Genomic DNA, 20,960 nt, shown 5'->3' on the forward strand with positions numbered 1-20,960 from the left:
CACAATTCTGACAACCCCTGCCCCCTGCTCCATACATAAGCCTGAGATGATAAGTGTTCCCCCTCTTTGCGTCGGCCAGGATAAGACAATACCACACAGCACTACAGAACATCATCCATCTCAAAGGTCATCAATCTGGGACACAAAAGATGAAATGTAGCTCGAACACCCTTTTGCAAAGGGGTTTCTCTTTGCTTAGAAGAAGCATCGTCCTCCACCTCTCTCGCTCCTTTTCATGGCTGGGTTAGTGGTTCACCAACGAATTCTTCTGCCTTGCGTGACGGCTACATGGTAGGAAAGTAGTTCACGCATGTCAAGTAGATCCAAGTAATTAAAAAACAAACAAACACCATTTTAGGGACAAGATTTCACTGCCTCTGGGAAAAGATTCAACGGGTTTTGGCAAACTGTATGTGATGAGGTTAGTGTGATAATTAAGCAGCAACTACAGCCTAATCCAATATTATGTTTATTGGGATATTTCCCTGAATCACTAAGATCACATAAGAACAGTGTACATGTTTTGCTTTTGTTGGGCTTAAAGGCTGTTATGACCAAATGGGTAGGAGATGAACCTCCTTCAATACATCTGTGGAAGTCTTTAATATCAGACTATATTTCTCTGGACAGACTAAGATTTCGTATTAACGGTCAGAATGACCTTTTTACAGCAAAGTTTGATAAAGTGTTAAGGTACCTGAGAACTGAGGGCAACTGCCTTAAATGTAAGACCTAACAAGAGATCATTGCTGTGGATGTATTTTGGACTTGCTACATATCTAATATAATCTCTATGCATTGTGTTATAATTTTGAAAATGTTCAATATAAAAAGAAACAAAAACCAGAGCATAATTACAACTACCCAAAAAAGCATCCAGAGCTTATTTCAACATCTACAGTGATAAATGAACTCTGTCTCAGTTGCTCTGCAGAAATATATGTGTTGCAGATAAGCAACGTCTGATTGAAAACAGGCCTCATTTACATTTACATTAATCTGTTTGGTGGTAAACAGTAATTAAAGCCCAATGACACACACACAAATAGCACCATATGCCTTTTGTTTCTCCCTTTGGTCTAATTTGGTTTACATTGTGTGATCACCGGCATGGGGTTGTTTTGTCTTTGGTCTTTGTGTGTTACATTTAGTGTCTCGTCATTATATTCACGTAAAACAACCCACTGAGATTTAAATGTTCTTTCCAAAGAGGCTCGAGAATAAAAAAAAATACAGTCACGGCAATAATTTTCTCACAAATCAAAATCACAAAAAAAAGGTGATTACAGTGATAAATGACGAGTTTAGTGTAATCTGCCATGATGTGATAATCACTCTCAATTTAACATTAATATGTTATTAGAGAAAGTTGCTGTTCTACATCCTGCAAGCCAGTTGCAAACGGAACTTTCTCTCTTTCCGCAGTCATATAGACATTATTTGTTGGATTTTAGTGGCAGAAGATTTGTGTGTAAGATTACTGGAGTCTAGTGGACAACCGAGTGCTGTTATTAATCGTCTCATTTCTGCTCTCTAATGTGCACGTTAAGTTGTATCATCTTTATTTATCAGAAAGATAACAACAAACAGAGATCACAGCTGTTTAAATGCTTATGATGGGTTCAAAATTGGGAGATTAGACTTAGACTTGTCTTTATGGATCCCTTTGGGATGACTCCCGCAAGGAAATTGTATTTCCAGCAGCTTATAGAAAATATAGAACGTAAACAATAAACAGTAAACAATAAACTCTCAGCTAAATATATATAACGTAGAGAAAAATGTATAGAGGATAAATAAATAGAGTAAAACACTTGCTGTGTTATGGGGTTTGATTGCTTATCAATGAAGAAACATCTTGTGAGAACTGATAACCAGAATAAAAAAAAAAAAAACTTGATTTTGTTCTGGGTTTTCATTTTAACTGTCTAAAACAGGCACTTCTCACTGATCGTCATCATTTTTACATTATAATGCTTTGGTCCCCAAACGTTTTATGTAAATAACTTAAAGCTCGAACAATCACACGAAAATAGTGTAGAATTATAAATATTATTTTGAAAATATGATCCAAATGCTCTGATATTTTGAAAATAATGGATGTCATACTTCAGACAGCTGATAAGACACACTGCAGCAGCTTCAACAGATAACCGGACCAAAGCACTCACGCATTTCACGCGAGAGTTAGACGTTCTGTTAAACCGTTCCACCAAACAAATCAGGTTAACCTGTTAATCTGCTGTCCGTGTCTGGGTCTGAGGGGCTTTACACACAATCAATATGATGAGCCCTGAACCACCCACAGACTAAAAGACACCATCCATGCCATTATCCACACCACTCCAATCTAACGCGAGCATTACCATTTCCATCGGGACACGTGATACAGCCTGACGCGCGGCTTATATTTTTAAGATCTGTGTGGAATGTTTGACACTTTAGACTTTGATGTGAAGAAGGCAACCTTGGATTTCCACAAAGTGCAGATAACACTGTCCCGCCAGCGACAAAGAGCACAGAAATATTACACCGCCCGGACTCCCCAGTGATTCATGATTGCTTACATTAGTTGATTAAGTTTATGTTATAGGTGGACCACAGACTCCAAGCAGATGGCTGGCCTCTATATTAGTCTTTACCATGCTGTAATAAGTTGATACACTCTGCAGGCTTGCTCTCTCAGAATGGCACGGAACCAACGGTGGAATCAGCCAGACCACCTCAGGTTAATCACACTACGACCTGAAATGCCCCATGCAGGATTAAAGGAATACTTTGCCATTTGCATTAAGCTTTGTATCGTTAGAAACCCGGTAGTATTTTTGAACGGTCGTGCATCATTCCCTCATTTCCCCCAGAGACGGGAGATCTCCATATTTCTATTCTGAAAAAGAACCTCTGATGACGCAAATATTGCCATTTCGCGTCATCAGAGGCTGCTTTGGTTAGAGCGGCTGAAACTACAACACTAGTTCCTCATGTTTTCTTTTTTTCCTTTATGTTTTTTCCTCGCCTATAGGGGGCGGGACCCACTGAGGCTCCAGACCTATTACAGACCAGAGGTGGGACCTCACTTCAGACTCGGGGTGTGAGCGGAACTGGACTGGTCATTTTCTAATCAAAATGCTGGCTCGCCGCCAGATTGCTGGCCCTGTAAGCTTGCCATCGTACTGCCGGCCCGGTAAGCATGCCGCCGTGCATTGTGGGAGTCGTTGTCTTCCATCCACATGCGCCAAAAAGTCACTGTCTGCCTTTTCTCAGTCAAGAAGGCACCAAATTCAAAATGTATTTTACATTTCAACTACACATATGACCCACTTTCAATACAGGTTCATGTTTCTACTGGTGAAGTATTCCTTTAAGAACAACCGCTGATTTTTCAGCACACAATGTACCGCTGCGCCGTGACATTAAAAAAGTCTGAGGAAGGAATGTTTGTTCTGTTACAGAGCTCACATACATGTTCATCTGATGGGGCGAGACTGCTTTTTTTGGAATGCATTCAACAGGATGATGACATAGCTTCTGTATGTCATGTGTTACCTTTGTGTACAATGCATACACAACATGCGGGACCTATACGTAGGACCGTCATTTGAAAACATGTTCTGGCAGCACGGGTACTCATAGAGCTAGATCAAATTATAGGTGCACTGACATTCACATTTGCTGATTCAAATGAGTCGTACCGATTCAGGAGAGGTTAGAGGTTAAAATATCATGACATTTACATGAAAAAAAAAACTGGATCAACCATTTCCCATAATGCAACCCTGTCGTGTCTTTAAATAGACCCTCCCTGCCTTGTAAACACCCATGTCATTCAAACACACCTGGTATTTAACTCAGGGTTCATATATGTTGTTTTTTTCCAGACTTGACACAGAGCCACAGAAGATGTTATATAACTGTCTTTTCGTGTGCATTTTTCACATATTTTCCTGGCATGATAATTTTAGTTTTCCTGATTTATGCCCAAGTATAAATGCTATCTAGAAGATTTGAAATAGTGCTACATAAATACATTTTACCCAGTCAAAAAACTAGATGGATAACCTCAATTCTGTTTCACAAAGGCGTTGTCCTCAAACAGCCTCCATATAGGCTTAAAAGGTTCAAAGACAGATGCTTGCACGCCCTGACGTGACACTAAAGTACGCTTCACACCAGAATTGACACGTCAATGACAGATAAGCCCTATGGAAGTATCCATGCGTCCAATCCACCAACTAGAACCACTGTTAGAACCGTAGTCCTGATAGGAATTACCAAACTATTTTCACCAGGCTGACATCAGAAATGCTACCAAACCAATCAATCAATCAATCAATCAGTCTATTCAATGGAAATGTGTTGTTATTTTTAACATTTTAAACCAGTGACAGTTTGGTGTGATTTGAATAAATCTCCCCCTCATCAACCCATCCACTGGAATAATTTGATGTCACCAATTGTTTACACTTCTATAGTCTTTGTTATGTGAGAGAACAACACAAGAGAAATGTACCAGAAGATATTAGACTCTCATTGCAGAGTGTAACAGATTTGTTAGATAAGAGTATAATCTAAATTAACTATGATAGATTTAAAATCTGTTAAACTATGGAGAATTTTGTCAAAAAAAAACATAAAAAAAGACTCAAGACTCAACTTTGACAATCATACATTACTCAGGCTATAATAGACTCTTGTTGGTTGCATTTTGACAAAAACAATCCCAACTCAAGATCCACACATTACATTTCCCCAGAGCTTTCAATTATGGTCATCATCAGTGGATGCAGCTTACCAATTTAACAGAGCAGTACCTGTTAGGTATTGCCCATCTTTCTCCAACCTCTACACTTATATGAAAATACTGCTCCTCATGCTCACTTAGCCTAATGTGTGTGAGACATTAATAGAATTATTCTGCAGCAAGATTAGTTGAATTTAAAGTCTTGTTTTAGCAGGCACCTTTTGGATAAACAAAAGGTTTGGACTGTAAATAATTAAAAAAAATATGGGGACAATGCACGTGTGCACAATCACGTGAATTGGAAGTCATCAAGTAACGTGTTATTCAGCAAACCACAAATACTTCCTCTGTGCTCTGTCATGAACTCGTTGCCACTACAGACCCTTTCATGCTGAGGTCAACTTCACGGAGCACGGCTTCTCCTCATGCTGGCAAGCTTGCAGTACTACCCTGCCCCCTTGTGGCGTACTGAGGAAGCACTAGTTTACGCCACATACCAAAGGAAATCCCTACGTTTTGCCGTTTCCCCGCATTTGTCCCTCGATGGCACCCGTAACACTAACCGTAAAGTCAGACGTGTATCTAAACGACAAGCAGGAAGTTTCATACCAAACACCTGCAACGCCAATGAGTCCTGTCAGCCATCGCTTGATCGCAACTTGTGTGTCTCAGACAGTTTACTAAATGAATTCAAAGGATTATGTCGTCCGACATATACACGTTGTACTCAGAAAATCACCAGCAATCTCGTGAGATGGACAGTGAGACGGGCATCATGTCTATCGACCATGGAGGAGAGTGGGGTAAGCGTTAGCCTGATAGCTAGCTACTAGTTGAGGGCATACAAGTGTCTCTAAAATACAACTTGGCAAGGGGTCGCCATTTCAGAAACGCTCGTACGCACGCCCGAGGTTGGTGGCGTATTTGTGGTTATATACGCTTAATTGTAGGCTAATGTAGTTAGCATTAGCTAGCTGTTGTTGATGTGATGATGTAACTTGCTGAGACTGACAGCAGCACTGGAGACATGAACACAGATGCTTTTATCTAACAAACAAGTTTGCTCGACTTGTTTCAGAAGAAACCGAAGAGACATGCCTCAACTATCCCCCCTTTTAATGCTTTTATTTGAAATCATTGTTGAAAGATGAATAACTTGGATAGACAGTTCAATCTGGTCCAGTTTTACGCCTTAAAAACGTCAAAGCCATGTTTACGTTAAAGCGCAATATACATTCACATTATTAGCATTTTTTAAAAACAAGCTGTTAGCTATGTAAATGTGCAGTGGAGTGGTGTTTACCTGAGCAGAGAATGACGTCGCTCCCCCCTCTGTGTGTGTTGGTATCGCCTGTCCTTGCTTTGACGACATAGCCGGCCCGCCGCGTACATTTAGTGCATGTTCGTGTCAGTGAGCTAGCTAGCCAGTGCGGGTTAGCTAGCTAGCTCACAGCCGCGGCTCTCCGCTGCTCTCATGCGGCGGTTACCGCTGATAACTCCGGTTCCACGACTCCGGGTCCCACTTCTCGAAAAACGCCGCTAGCTCTAGCAGCACATTTGCCATATTCGTACTGTTACCACCTTTAGCGACGAACCACCGGCTCAGGCGTCGCCATTTTGAGAGCCGTTGAGAGGCAATCGAAATTGTGGCTAAGTCCCGCCCCTTCCGGTGGACCACCAAGGGACTTTATTTTGGGGAAAAAAGTAGACAATGGCAAGAGACAAATAATCCCATATAAAGTCTGGCATGAATTACACTTGTGATGTTTGTCGATATTAAAGATGATTTTACACATCAACGAAGTTGCAAAGTGTAAGACTGGTAATTAGAAAGACGACACAAACAAAAGTCGCATACGTGACTCATTGAAGCTAAGATGCTTGTGTAATTCCTACCATGATGTATTCACACTAAAAACATAAAAAACGTAACATTTGTGCATGGAGCATAGCTAATTTACGCAGCTAGCTAGCAAGCCATGGTAATGGCCGTGTGTTGGTGACGTACATCGCAACACAAGAGTTGTACTTCACTTGACTTTCTTGACTAAATCAATTATTTGACTCTTGCTGTGGCCTACCATACATATTTGTATGTATTTTTTATGTATATTATGTATTTTTATATATTTTCTGAAATAAGATCCCATGGGGAACACCGCAAGTGACTTAGCCTCTCTCATCTCCACATTCCCGTTTGTTCATTGTCTGTTGTTATGTTGCTGTATTAGATCTTTTTTTCTTTTTTTAATTAAGTGAACTTATATTTGCTAACTATATCCTTGTAGGCCTCATTGACCTAAACTCATTCAACTTTTTTTTTTAAGTAAAAGACAAGCGTAATTATTTTGACTCTTGCAAATACCCATATGATATGAGAACATTTTATTTTATTGTGGCAGAAAATAACATCTGAAAACTGACCGCCATGTTTTCATTAGTAAAGAAAGGACATGGGACGCGGTTGTCTCTTGGTCTGGATTGTGTACTATCTTGTCTTAATCATGAGTTCAAGACCTTCTTCACTGTCACGATCAAGAGCGAGGCCTCGAAAAGTTACCAGAGCGATGAGAAAAGCTCCGTACATTATCAAATTATTAAATACATATGACTGGATACACGCACTGCTGTGATAATATGAAATGTGATACCTAAAGGCAGGATAGGTCGGTTAATTAAGCTGTTTAATTGACTGAAAGCGGTTTGACTTGATTTGTACTATGCTTCCTCTCACGCAGACGCCAGCTTGTTCGATGAGCTGGACAACCTGGGTGATACAGACGAGCTGCTTCAGGCGCTGGAGCATGCTGGCTATGTGAGTCACTCATCCTCTATGCAAATGTGTGCTTTCTACTGAACTGAAAGAAATGTGCTCGCCAACAGTGGTGCTGTGATGTCAGGCATAATGGAGGCGATGACACACGGCTAAAACAAATCAAGAGTGATTACATGCACATTGCTTAGCCTGTTGATTGCCTTTGTGTTCCGATCTGCATTCTGATGAGAGCCGTTGTTTTAAAAAGTGTGCGTTTGGTTTCTCAGGAGTGTCCAGACCTGGATTTTGATATTGACATACCGCCGTGGAATGAAGTGGACACAAGCAGCACCTGCACAGGTACGGCAACACACACACGGTGACATCGGTGTGGACGCGGCCATCTGGACATTTTGAAAGAATATTCATAAAGACACTTAAAGCTTTATGAGAAATGTACAATTAATGATCCACTGTTGAGAAAAAAGATTTGTTTTTTTACTGAAGAATGTTATTATTTTCTGAAATAGAAGATTAAAAATATTCTTGAAGAATGTTGGAAATTGTTATGTGATGTAATGTTTGCCCCACTGCTTTCTGATTGATTTGCAAAGCGAGCAGGTGCAGATTATTAATGAGGTTTATATTTATGGGAAACAGTTCTTCATGCTAAATGAATAAAGGATATAGAGAAGGGTGTTAATGTACTGGGGATGGCAATCACATCAGCCATGTCAAAGACACTTGTCTGTAACCTTGTGTTTGCAGACAATAAAGCATTATCTTATCTTATCTATGCTGATAAGCCTTCCTACTGCATGTGACACATTCTTCTGACAGCTGTGTCCTTGTGTGTCCAGATGGTGAGGTGAGCCTGGACTCTCTGTCACCTGCCCACACTCTGAGCTCTGTCTCCTCTCCCGCCTCTGTGACAGCCTCGTCCCCATACTTCTTACAAGTAAGTCACTGTCTTCAACTCTCTGTCCTTCTCAGTTCTCCAGCATTTAATTTGTATTTCCACTGTACATTATGACCATTATAACCAGTTATGAGTATTTTACATAAGTGCCCCTCTTGGTGCACCGTTGGAACGAGTTGAACCTTCATCCAGATGGCATGCAAACATTAACAGCTGTTGTTTATTTTTGGATACGCTACCTATACACACTCCAGACACTTTATTAACAAAAGCCTTAAACACCCTGTCATACTAATAATCTGCTGCCTGCTTGAGCTCGGCCCCGCCCCCCTCGTTAAATAGAAGGTGCTGACAACTTCAGCCGCATTAACATAATTAAGCAGGCAGATGTTTTCACGGTGTCAAAACAAGGACAAGGGTTACGTCTTTTTTTTTCTTCTCGCCCCAACACAGTTTGTCTGCTAACTGAATCACCCTGACTGAATCCAAGGACACGTGTATCCATTGTTTGACAAAGACACTTGATTCATATTTATCTGATGTGATTACATTCATATTCTCTACTTTCTCGTGAATTTTGTTTTGTTGTTAGTAGCCTTTATGACAGGGTCTTATGTAATCGTCACAGCAGAATAATAAACATTTTGTTGGAGTAAACTATATTTCCGATCTGTCTATAAACAAAAGATTTGGTATCTATAGGTATCTAATAGGCACACATCTTCTCTGCTTTCCCCATCCAGGATGAGGCCCTGTCTCCACAATCACTGCCCTCTCCTGTTTCCGTCTGCTCGGAGTCCAGTGGCCTCTCTGCAGTCTCTCCCCCGGCCAAGAAAGCTCCGAAGAGGACCAGCCAGACTCGAGGTGAGGCTCCTACCACACATCTGCTCTTTCAGCTGGAGTCTAGATTTGTACGCTTTGTCCAAAAAAAAAATGGGAAGTTTTGCATCACACTTCTGGGTTTGCAGAATTCTTGGTCGTGAAGTGATCTCTCATTAGAGTCTAATATTCTTATCCCTAGTGTGAAAATACCCAGAAAAATAAATGCAAAATATCCTCACCTGAGCTTCGAGTCAGCTGTTCCTTGTATTTACATGATGTCTCTTTTCTCATCTCACTCCCCATCAACCATACCAGCCCGACAAGCTCAGCCAATCAAGAGGCCAATTCAGATCGGCCCAAAAGTTTCCATCCAACCCAAACCGCTGCTTACGGCCGTGCCCCTGACTCATGCGGCGGCTTCCCTGCAGGCCAAGACAATCATCATCCAGCCCCTGCAGGCCACTGTGCTGCCCGTGGTCAAACCATGTCCAATCAACATCCAACCAGCGCCCCCTCCAGGTGAGAGATCACACTGCAACACATTGAGACACATCGCCTCACATCACACTGTATTGCATCAGACTATTCACTGGATTTATCATTGAGTATTGCTTTACCTTTTTATATAGAATTTTGTTATTGTATTCAAACTTATAGATAACGTCAAATTACTGCATTGCTGTCGGTCGTTTCTGATGAATTTGCTTCTTGCTTGGACAATAGATTGATTGTTGTGTTTTGGCCAGCAGATGGCGCTTTAACCTTAGCTTATGCTCGTGCTCTGTTTATGCTCTGCTGGATGGTCAAATAATTAAGATGATAGGTACTTGCTATTTGTATCCAAAATATATCCACATTTCGGTTACATTGAGACAAAAAACAATGCTGGCAATCTGCTCGCATAATTATACAATCGGGAAAGTTTTTTATTATAACCCACATATAAACCAAAGATTATTTCTGGGCTGCTGTGTGATTTTTATTTTGTGTCTGTGTGTGTTTCGTGCATTAAAGTCATTATCTTATTTAGTGGTTTAGCGTGCCTGCATTACCAATCTGGTTATATTGGTCGAGGCCAATGTAAACACTTATGTAATTGTCCGGGACCCAAGTGGGTGGAGTATCTGACCTCTCTCGACTTGAATGTGAACTTGGCTCTCCAGTCCGCCTGGTCGTGGCCAAGATGGCAGATGGCTAAAGCCAAGACGTCCAAGTTAAGGACCCCAGATGGAAGTCAAGTCAAGCCTATTCAGTGTTACGAGTCTCTTTGGTGTAGGACCTCCACAACTGTGTTCACAACTGAGGCGTGAGGCATCATGCAGATGAAAGAAATTAGAGATATTTATTGATGAGTTCACATTTTATAGAGTTTGTCGGGCTGACAGGTGTTCCCAAGGCTTTTTAATTTGCTTTTCACTTTCAGCCTCATGAATTCTTCTTACAGATGGTAGGCCTGGGCACAAAACACACACATTTGTTAGTTAAGACTGGCTAACACTTCGGCACGAGTAGCACAGACAGGGTGTTTAGTATTAGAGGTGTTTGCTGGGTCAGTTTGACGAATGGTTCCTGGCACAGTCTTACTGGGAGGGGTGGGCTACACTCTGGGAGGCTCCTACATTAACAGCACATTTGTATGTATATATATATATATATATATATATATATAAAAGTGTTTTGTCAAAGTTTCGCTCGTTTCTTTAAGGCCAGGGTCCATTATGAAAGCGGGCCAACCTGCACATTTATGTGTGTTCATGCGCTTAAAACTCACTCGTCTCTCAGTTTGGAATGTGGAAGTTTAAGACCACAGGTCGAGATGGTAAACATCTTTTCCACCTGTACTTTAAACACAGAGAGTCCCGTTAAAGCCAGGAGGTTAATGTAGGTCACAAGCGGTGAAGGGGGGGTTTCAAGGACCTGGACTTACCATCAGCAGTAGGAGGATCTTTCCACAGCAGACTGATGCTGAGGTTGAATATTATAGACGAGGCAAATCAGGGATAAGAATGATTAAAAACAAACTGACACATAATCATAGTTGGCGTTAATCAGCGTTGATCACACAGTAAAAACACATGATTATAATATAGCCCTGTATTTTAAATATATGTTGTGTGCTCTTTCTCAGGACGTCCCATAAGGCTTTCGCAGCCAAGCCAGGTGATACACATCCAGGCACCTCAGACTATCACCGCCAATTTGGTTGCCATGCCGACGCTGAGCCAGGACAGGCCCGTCCCTGTCCCCGCAGCCCCTGCCGTCTCCGTCACGTTTCAAACCAATTCTTCGGACGATGATGTGAGTCCCGTCCGTACTCTTTATAACTCAAGTCCTGCTGCGTGTTGTTGAACCTCACTGACAACATTAGCATTGCATTGCAACACCTACAGTTTCATCAAGATATATGATTACTTGTTGCAGGCGTTATTATAACTCCCACCTGTTACTTGTTTAACAAATTAGCTTGTTTTCAGAGAAATCAAGTCAGTAAATACGGGCACATACATGAAGTAGTGTCACGTTTCAGGGGTTTAAAAGATCTGACTGCTCAAACACAGAATCCATGACATACATTTAGTTTCTTTCTATTTTTCTTTCTCTATTCTGTCGGGGTTTTCCCCTCATAAACACTTGCTGAAGGACTCTTTAATTCGAAAGTGTCCAAGCACCTCTTTGTGGGGCTAAATCGTACCTTCAGGCGGGGTGTTTGTGTGCATGGACACGCGAGGACTTGCCTGTTTGCACTTGCATGCAGCTGCACGCCTATGAGCAGCCGCACAGTCATGCACTCGCCCCGCTATGTTACTGTGATGTTGTGGTTGCCATGTTCACGCTTCGGACTGGAACCTGCCCAACCGAAAAACTCTCATCTTACCCTATTTTTAGTCTTTATTTTAATTTCGCAAGCCATTTACTTTATTCATTTTGGCATCAAAGATGAAAATACATTTTTTGAAGGGAAAAAGTTCATCCCTTTTTTTAATGTATGATGATGATGAATGTATTTTTCCACAATGAAGGAAAAGTTATGACACTAAATGGACCATGTCAGTCCGTAATGACGCCAAAAATCTGTGACGGCAAACTCTTAAAAGAGGGGCGTCTGCTTGATAATAACTTTGAAATAAAGCTTACATTTTAATAAAGCTTTAAATGATGTTGATGGGCTTTCATGGAGCCACAAACAAACCACAGATGACCGTTATTGGCTTCTGCTTCGTTTGCACCTGTGGGGGTGTCATCGGAAAGATGGATGTTATGTAATTGTAGTTCACTCAGTGTGACTGGTGTTATAGAGGTACGGTAGGCTGTTTCTCCTTGTGGATGACGGAGGGTGGATCATTTTGGGGTGATGTCAGGACAGCTGCAGTGAACAGAAGACACGAACACAAACATGCAAATTTAACACACAACCCCCTGACCTTCAGTATTTCTTCCCTCGTGCACTCCTTTCTCTTTTGGGTCGGCGTAACAACAGCATGAAGCCTTCAGGGACTCTTATAAGGTGCTATTAAGTGCAGCAGGTATCTGCTCCAGAGACTCACGCATTAAAAAAGAAAATTATTTTATTTATGAGTCTAAATTGTCCGCCTGCAATCCATCCCAAAGTCAGGGAGATGCTGTGAGTCTCAGCAGCTTCTCTGTTGTTTCAGGCACGGCAGTTCCCGACGGATCGCTCATGTCTGACCTTTTAGCGACTTGAGAAACATGTTCTCACTCCATTTTTCTTTTCTTTTTTTTTCTGTGTGAGAAAAGCACTTTCACATTCGCAGCGTTTCCCATTCACAGGCGAGCTCGAACTGACGTGGCAGCGAGGTTGCAACAAATAAGCTTATGAGCTTCCACTTTTCTTTTTTAATTAAGAGGAACCACATGTGTCACATTCGTGGAATGTTTCCTAAATCATTTGCAGTGATTTCTGCGGCGACACTGCAGAAAATGGATCCAATTTTCATCTATTATCAACTTATAGGAATAATGACTGTGTGGACCTCACATCCGCCAATAATCAGAACCTAATGTCACAACATTGTGTTTTACCAGTCTGCTCAATTTCTCTTGACATTCATGATGTTTTCCATCAGGCTTTTTTTTTTAATGATAAACCCTCCACCGAAAATTTCACGAGCGGTTGTTTTATGAATGGTAACGGTTGACCTCCGGTTTCAATAACAGGCCAAAGAGGAACTTGTCCAATCATTATCGGGATAATCGAGTCACACTTTTTTTTGCGCCAGAACCTTGAGAACAATGTTGAGGTATTCCAAACCTCAGAGGCCAAAACAAATATGCCTGTCAGCCATTTTTAAAGCTAACAAAGTCAATAAAGTTTACAATAGGCAATTAAACGGGAGGGACTGTGCACATTAATTGGGAAAGGGGGAAATAAACCGGGATTTTGGAGCTGACGCCTCCATTAATTTCACAAAAGGGAGAGGTGTAAGTCTTTCAGTCAAGGTAAGAAAATATGTATTTATATTTCAGAATTTAGGTGTCGTGCTATTATACGTTTTACTTAATGTGCCCCTAAGTGACCATTCTAATTGTAAAAATGGTAAAATATATTGTGACTGTAGCACAGAAAGTCAGTATCTGTCTAAAGTCTGTCTAAACCCTTCAGTGTATAAAAGTTATGATTTTAATGATATGAATAAGAATTTATACATTGAGTTTTTCATTTTTAAGAGAAAGAATGTGTTGTTTGATCTTTCAGAAGTCGTATGCTGGTAATCTCGCTGTAAATGGATCCCGTTATGCTGCGTGGATGTGTTTGCTGGTGTTTCGGACCGGCTGCAGCTGTGTTCACTTTATAACGTAGTACTGTGGTTTGGCTCCGGCACCGCGGTGGACATGGTGGGCCGGGGTTTAAAAGGCCTGTTAAAGATGACATGCTTGTGCCAGGTGTTACTACATGCTGTATCTACAGTTGGTCCGAGTCACTGTTCATGTTTACGGTACTGTATATTTTTGGGCCGGTATAAACCCGGGTGTTAAACGGCTGCTAACGATTACATGCTTCAGACAGGTGCTGTGCAGGACGGAGCGCTTGTGACAGCTGTAAACAGCCATCAGGGATTCACAGTCACTGTAACGTAATGAGCTCCTATACGGCGTGTGTGTGTGTGTGTGTGTGTGTGTGTGTGTGTGTGTGTGTGTGTGTGTGTGTGTGTGTGTGTGTGTGTGTGTGTGTGTGTGTGTGTGTGTGTGTGTGTGTGTGTGTGTGTGTGTGTGTGTGTGTGTGTGTGTGTGTGTGTGTGTGTGTGTGTGTCACAGTCACAATTTAACACAAATATCTAATAGGATAAAATGATGATGTGATGACATTTGGACAAAAAAGGCCATAACTGGTTGGTGGGGGCATACAACCATGAGGCAGTTATTGTAGTTTTGTAAAATAAATAAATAAATGTAAATATATATATATATGTATATTAATTTTGACTTTAAGTTGAATGTTTATTGACAAAGTAAGGCACTCATGCAGTCACCCTGTAATGTATCTAATGACCGTGTGAATTTTGCGATTCGTTACACGTCTAAACATAAAAATACCGGTTTCTCCACTAACGGTCGCCCATTACCTCAATGCAATCAGTCACCTGGAACAATGTTGCTTTTACTCTGCACTGCATGTTTAACCCACAGCACAGTTAAAGTACCGTGTGTGGGTGTTACAACGGAGCTTTAGGGAATCCAAGTACCTAAACGGTGAATTTCCACACACTTGCACTTGGAAAGAATTCACCATCACAGGTTGACAGTTATTTCACCTGCATGTCACAGCTTTAAGTGTTTATGAGGGTGAAATAAGGAACGTGTTAGCCCCCTCCAGTTTTGAGAGGTTCATCACACACTTGAATGTGTGACAGCAAGGCATGCTGGGATCTCTTGGTTTGACTCTCTCATCCATTGAAGAGTTGTTGAGCAGGTATCCTCCCTTTCACCCTAAAAAAACACCGTGCAGCATGCTTCTAAGAGCAGCTGGAGGAAAGTGCCCTGCTCATGGGCATCTTCCCCTTGTTGACTTTTCCCACACTTAAGTTCGAACCAGCATCCACGTTCTCACCCATTTTCCAGAGTGTTCATTGACAAATGCCACTCGGCCATTTTTGTTGCCGTCCGCCCCACGTTGCCCTCGTCAGCCCCGTCCTGGTGGCCGTGTGAAGTTCCCCCTGCTCTCCGCTCCCTGGTAACTGCTCCGCTGCAGCGTTCCCAGGCTCGGGCTGGTGGCACGGCTCCCAGATCTGGGCTGGGAGACAGAGGGGTTTCTCAGGAGACAGAACACAAATACAGGGATCCAAATAACTTAATCACCAGCAGGGCTATTAGGCCCGGGATCTGGGAGGCTTTCCCCCGGGGAGGGTTGTTTGTGTTTAGAGAAGGGCGGCAGAGGGGTATCTGGGGACTGGATGGTCAATGGAGCAGTTTGGGTAATGCCACAGTCATCGTTTTTTTTTTCTTTTCTTTTTTTTTGCTCTGAGAGATTTGAGTCTTAATTTGTAAAGTAGTGAATAAACAATCAAGAGAAAAATGCTGAATACTGTTAGACCATAATATGCCAATACAATTTGTTTTGCACCCAGCACTATGACATACATACAGCATATACACATAATATAATATAATAAAAAAAGAAAAAATATATATATATTTCCTTTTTATATATATATATATATATCCTCTGTGTTTATGTGTCTCAGTTGTGAACCCATTCCTCAAAGCCTGACACGCTCTGTAAACACATTCTTCTTTACATACAGAACGGAGGCATTGCCGGCGACCTCTAGACCCTCCTGCACGTCGGTGTAAATATTTTCAAGCAGCAGCTCGATCGCGTGCACTTAAGGGCTCTTTGGGAGCCGATGCTAAAGCCGTGATTAGTTGCAGAGGTGTCATTAACCTCGCGGCACATCTTGAACGTGTCTGCGTATCGTTCTGTCGCCGTAGTAAACCGGAGCGTCAACAGCCGAGGGGTTTGCTCTCGATGAACATAACAGAGTGGACCAGTCTTTTTGTGTTGGCTTTCCCTTCCTTTCATCTGATTTAGTTCTTCACTATGTCTTCTTTTAACTGGTCGTTTCTCTCTCATGTTCTCAGCCTTCTCACACTTCCTCTTGTACCGAGGTCCTCAGTGTATTTCAGTTTATCACATACATCGTCCTCCTCAGTATGACGGATTGCTGCAGAATGTGCTCAAAATAAAAAGAAACAAATATTTGTTTTTATACAATATTCCTGGTTGGCTAGGTATGGAGTGAAGACATCCACCTTGTGATGAAAAACATGACTTGACTTGGCCGTCTCTGTCTTTTCTCGCTCCAGTCGAAGGTGTCGCAGAGGCAACAGCGCATGATAAAGAACCGCGAGTCGGCGTCCCTGTCGCGGAAGAAGAAGAAGGACTACCTGCTCTCGCTGGAAGCTCGCCTGAATGTGGCGTTGTCCGAGAACGAGGTGCTCAAGTCGGAGAACGGCAGCCTCAAACGACAGCTGGAGGGTCTGCTCAGCGAGGTGAGAGGAGGGCAGCTCCGTCGATACTTCTTAAAGATGATGTGATGAAAGCTGGGAAATTGTTTTACAACATGACGCACTACTTTTTCCTACAGAACACAATGCTGCAGGTCACGGCCCCCAAGAGGAGAGCGGTGTGTCTCATGGTGGTGTTGGTGTTCATCATGCTCAACGTCGGACCAACGGGGTGAGCACATTTAGTGTGTGAAAGCTTAAATTCAGTTCAAAACAAAAGAAAGGGGATGAATTTACTCCAGCTCAAGATACATGAAGATTACTGGTACACAACGCACAACTGTGGATGTAAAATAAGTTGGCTCATCAAAACAAACGGGAAGCCCCATGAGTCATCGGGGGAATCACGCTCTCATGTACGACATTTAGTTTATTGAAAACAGAGCAGAGCGGATTCTTCCGATGGAAGCAATATGTTCAGAAAAAAGCCTGCCTCAGCAATTTGACAGTTGACGAGGTTAATGAACACATGCGCCCAAGTTGACAAGTAATAAACCATCATCTCACAATTCTTTTGCCATTTCAGATAAGACTTGTTTATGTTGTTAATAACTTTATATCGCATGCATTCTTCATGGCTTCCCTTAGGTTTTTGAGGAAAATTAGCTGAACTTAAAGGGGTATCACGAAAAACTCACATTTTCATTGCTTGTGCACGTACATTTGGGGATCTAGAATGCATACCAACAGTCAGTTGATTGTGGGATGCCTTGATTTAAAAAAAAAAAATAAAAAAGTATACCGCCCATATAAAGCTGCGGCGTATGTTTTTGCGAGCCAATCGGAGCAGGCTGGGCTGTTTCAGGGTGGAGACTTAAAGAGACAGACGATAAAACAGCGTTTCACACTGACACGTGACAGAAAAATAATGAAAATATATATATTTTTAAAACATTAAAGCAAGTGAAACCCAAAATCCATGTATGAACGTGAAAAATAGCAAGATGTGTCCCCTTTAATAGCAACCGTGTGGTACAATCCAGGTCCAACAGTATCTTGAGTGAAGCTGATGTACCAGTAATCGGTAAGGAAAATGTGCCTGTGTGTACGGTGTCTTCCAGTCCTCTGTTGTCAGAGTTTATAAGACTGTGTGACTAATGGCTGAATCAGTCTCACAACACCCTTCTGGGTTGGGAGTAAAGTAAACATTCACCACTTACAAAATATTACAAAAAGAAAAGCATTTCAGGCTACAAAAGACGTATAAAACATTTGGATGTAGCAGCGTTTTTAAAATGTTTAATCTCTTCTCGTAATATTAACAGTTGTGACAAATTAAGATGACTTATGTGAAACTACACCGAGGGAAAAAGAGTTTATTCCACCCAGATAGCAGATGGAGAGATTACGTAACCCCCACAAGCTCCGTTCATGTCCAACTCCAACCTTTAACGACGACTTTCTCTGTTCTCATGTTAAAAAAATGTTTTGTTTTCTCCCGGGAATCACTCGCTCCACAAAGATACGAGGATCTCCTCGTTGGACTGGCGGCCGTTTGATAATCACGCCCTGCGCTCTCCGTGCTGGGAACGTGTCCTTTCAGCTGTTCTCTGGAGCTTAAATGTGATAAAGTCTCCTCGGGACCCGTGAATGCGTTTGCTTTTTGCGACTCGAGTGGTATTCACAGTCGCTGGAGTCCGTGTGTGTCTGTACCTGCGCTCGGATCTGTGTGTTTTTGTGTTTGGGCTCTCCTTTGGAATGTAAAATATGCCCGCTTGTTGAGATCGGATCCCTTTGAAATGAAAATGCCACCCAGCCTAGTGATACCGTTGAAAGAGACTGTGTATTTGTGCGTGTGTGTATGTGTGTGTGTGTGTGTGTCCCAGCATGCTTTGGGTTATGCAGTCTAGATCAGAGTTCAGTTTCTGGCAAAAAACAAAAAACCCTCCTGTGCACAGGATGTGGACCACGTGGACTTCCTCCGTCCCGACCGTCCCCATTTCACCTCACCTGTCTCTCTTCCCTCAGCTCACCCGTCTCCCGTCTCTTCAGTCTGTTTCAGGGCGGCCCCGGCTCCAAGCTCCGCGTCATCCCCACGCAGCACGGCGGCAGACACCTGCTGGGCTTCTCCTCGGAGGCAGACACCGAGGTCGCGATGGGCCCCGACCCCCTTGGCAGCGGCCCCTCCGAGATGGCCGACAGGTAATGAGCTCACCGCGTAAGCGGACCCGGATGCACCTGTGCTTGGGCCTCAGTCTGAGCTAGCACAGCTCATTACGGCGCGGGTAAACACGCACGCCAGCCGTTTTGCCAACTCTGTCCAAACGTCTGCTTGTCTAAACGCCCCCCGGCCCCCGGCCCCCGGCCCCCGGCTGGTTGGCCAGCAGTCGTACTTTGAGTAACAAGGTGGGAAATTGGGGTCAGGCCTTGTTTGACATCCTGCTTTTTATTGCCCGTAACAGTTTATTTTTCCTAAAAGGCTTATATATTTGTCTTTCTTTTTTAAAATGCGTTGGAGACCCAGCCGTCTCATTTGTAAATTGCATAAATAACATTCTTGTTTGGTGCATTCCCTGCACCCCCCCGCGGGTCCCGGAGAAATGATGTTTTGCAAGGTGGTCAGCGTGTCTTAACGTCTGCGTGGCATTGCCAGCCTGCGTTTCGTCAGATCTCTGCGTCGGGTACGTTTACATGTTAATGCGAACCATTCGGCCGTGGGATCGGGTTTCCCGGCAGCATTAAACCAGCGCGGACAGGAAGGAACACATTAGCCTTTACAAAGAGGGGTGACAGCACCGAACGCACCAGAGAGGAGGGGGGGGGGGGGGGGGGGGTGACATGCAACCCGATCTTGGGGTCCCACTGAACAGGAAGGTGTATCTGCAGCGAGGTTAATACAGGCCCCTCAGTTACAGTTAGGATCAAGCCTCTGGGGGCCGGGAACGCCGGGCTCGGTCTATGCTGGTTCAGATCAAGGAGACCCGGGGGAGGTATTACGTTGGAGGTGGGTGTTTTGGTGACAGACCCCCCTTGCAGGTTAGGCTTTGGCTGTGGATAGTCTACATCATCACCTTAAGCAACATAATCATTTATTCTCAGAGATATAGCAGTTGGAATTAAAGTCACAGCAGCGTCTGGGGAGGGAAGTTATACATGGTAGTGTAGAGCTAATCCATAATGTGTGTTATCGTCCATAATAAGACCGTATGCAACCTGCAGGGTGCTGCTGCTCAGCCTCGTAGCATGTTTCCCATCATGTAAATACAGACTTTCACAACGTGGACTTCCCCACTCAGCGTTTATTCGTGGAAAACAATTAGCGACTGAAGCTTTGCCACCTCTGCACATGTCAAGTATTAAAACTAGGAATCAATGAACTTCATAAGTGACAAACCAAAGGGATATACGTGGATTCCAAAGGGATATAATCGTCCCCATATTGAAGCTGTGCTTGTTTTGCTTTCTGTTGCTCCATTGGCTCTGGGTGTTTCACCTCCATCAGGGGCCAAGCAGCAATGTTGGCTCTCAGATTGCATGCAAAGCATATTCCCACCATGTGGAAAGTATTTCTTTTAACGGATTTATTTGAGAGCATATGATTAGTGTTGTGAAGGTGTCACTTTTCTCTTTTGTCTAACAGCCTCTATCTGCTTTTTCTTCTGCGTTGTAGCTCCGAGGACAAGGCCCTGATGGTGGTGAAGGATCCCATCTTTCTCAGACCGCCTCCCCCCTGCCAGCCTCCTGTTAACAGGACAAAGTGCTTGGAGTGAGTTACGAACTCTTTAATGCATGCCCTACTTTTTTCCTTTCACATAACACCTTAAAAAAAAAAAAAAACGTGTTGATTCGTAGGTTGGCGCATGAGCTGAGGGGTTGGGTCCACCGCCACGAAGTGCAGCAGACCAAATTCAGGCGCACGAGTAACAGCAATCACAAACCCACCAGGACCATACTGGTAAGTCCCAGCATGCTTTGGAAAACAGGAACCTGGAAATGACGTTGGGTGTTCAGCGTTTGCAGTAGAGCTTACAAAGCAAACTTCACGTGTATTTTTAGGCAACATAAAGGAGGTTTTTGGCAAACCAAAGCCTCTCTTTCACCACTGTTTCACCTTGCCTCACACCTTCCCCTTTTTCCGCCTCTCGTTTCTCTTCGTTGGGCTCAGTTTAATCCGGCAGCCCTGAGAAAGTAAACACAACACTTAGAGGGGAGCTGTAGGATTAGTGCCCCCTGCTCCTTTTTTCCATCATTTTTTTTCC

General features: G+C 42.9%; 1 protein-coding gene across 1 annotated transcript in view; it reads left to right on the forward strand.

Annotated features, from left to right (window-relative positions):
* The first annotated feature begins 5,318 nt into the window (after window positions 1–5,318).
* atf6 (activating transcription factor 6) overlaps window positions 5,319–20,960 on the forward strand; it is a 28,661-nt gene continuing 13,019 nt past the window's right edge. Inside the window, exons 1-12 of the mRNA XM_084012226.1 lie at window positions 5,319–5,544; window positions 7,480–7,556; window positions 7,784–7,856; window positions 8,357–8,454; window positions 9,159–9,279; window positions 9,553–9,756; window positions 11,366–11,535; window positions 16,561–16,746; window positions 16,842–16,933; window positions 18,754–18,903; window positions 20,372–20,467; window positions 20,554–20,656. Of these exons, the coding sequence (XP_083868352.1) occupies window positions 5,442–5,544; window positions 7,480–7,556; window positions 7,784–7,856; window positions 8,357–8,454; window positions 9,159–9,279; window positions 9,553–9,756; window positions 11,366–11,535; window positions 16,561–16,746; window positions 16,842–16,933; window positions 18,754–18,903; window positions 20,372–20,467; window positions 20,554–20,656 (1,473 nt within the window). The 5' untranslated portion in view covers window positions 5,319–5,441. The remainder of the gene's footprint in view (window positions 5,545–7,479; window positions 7,557–7,783; window positions 7,857–8,356; window positions 8,455–9,158; window positions 9,280–9,552; window positions 9,757–11,365; window positions 11,536–16,560; window positions 16,747–16,841; window positions 16,934–18,753; window positions 18,904–20,371; window positions 20,468–20,553; window positions 20,657–20,960) is intronic.

The sequence above is a fragment of the Eutrigla gurnardus genome (assembly GCF_963514095.1).
Source record: "Eutrigla gurnardus genome assembly, chromosome: 6".
Taxonomy (NCBI): Eukaryota; Metazoa; Chordata; class Actinopteri; order Perciformes; family Triglidae; genus Eutrigla; species Eutrigla gurnardus.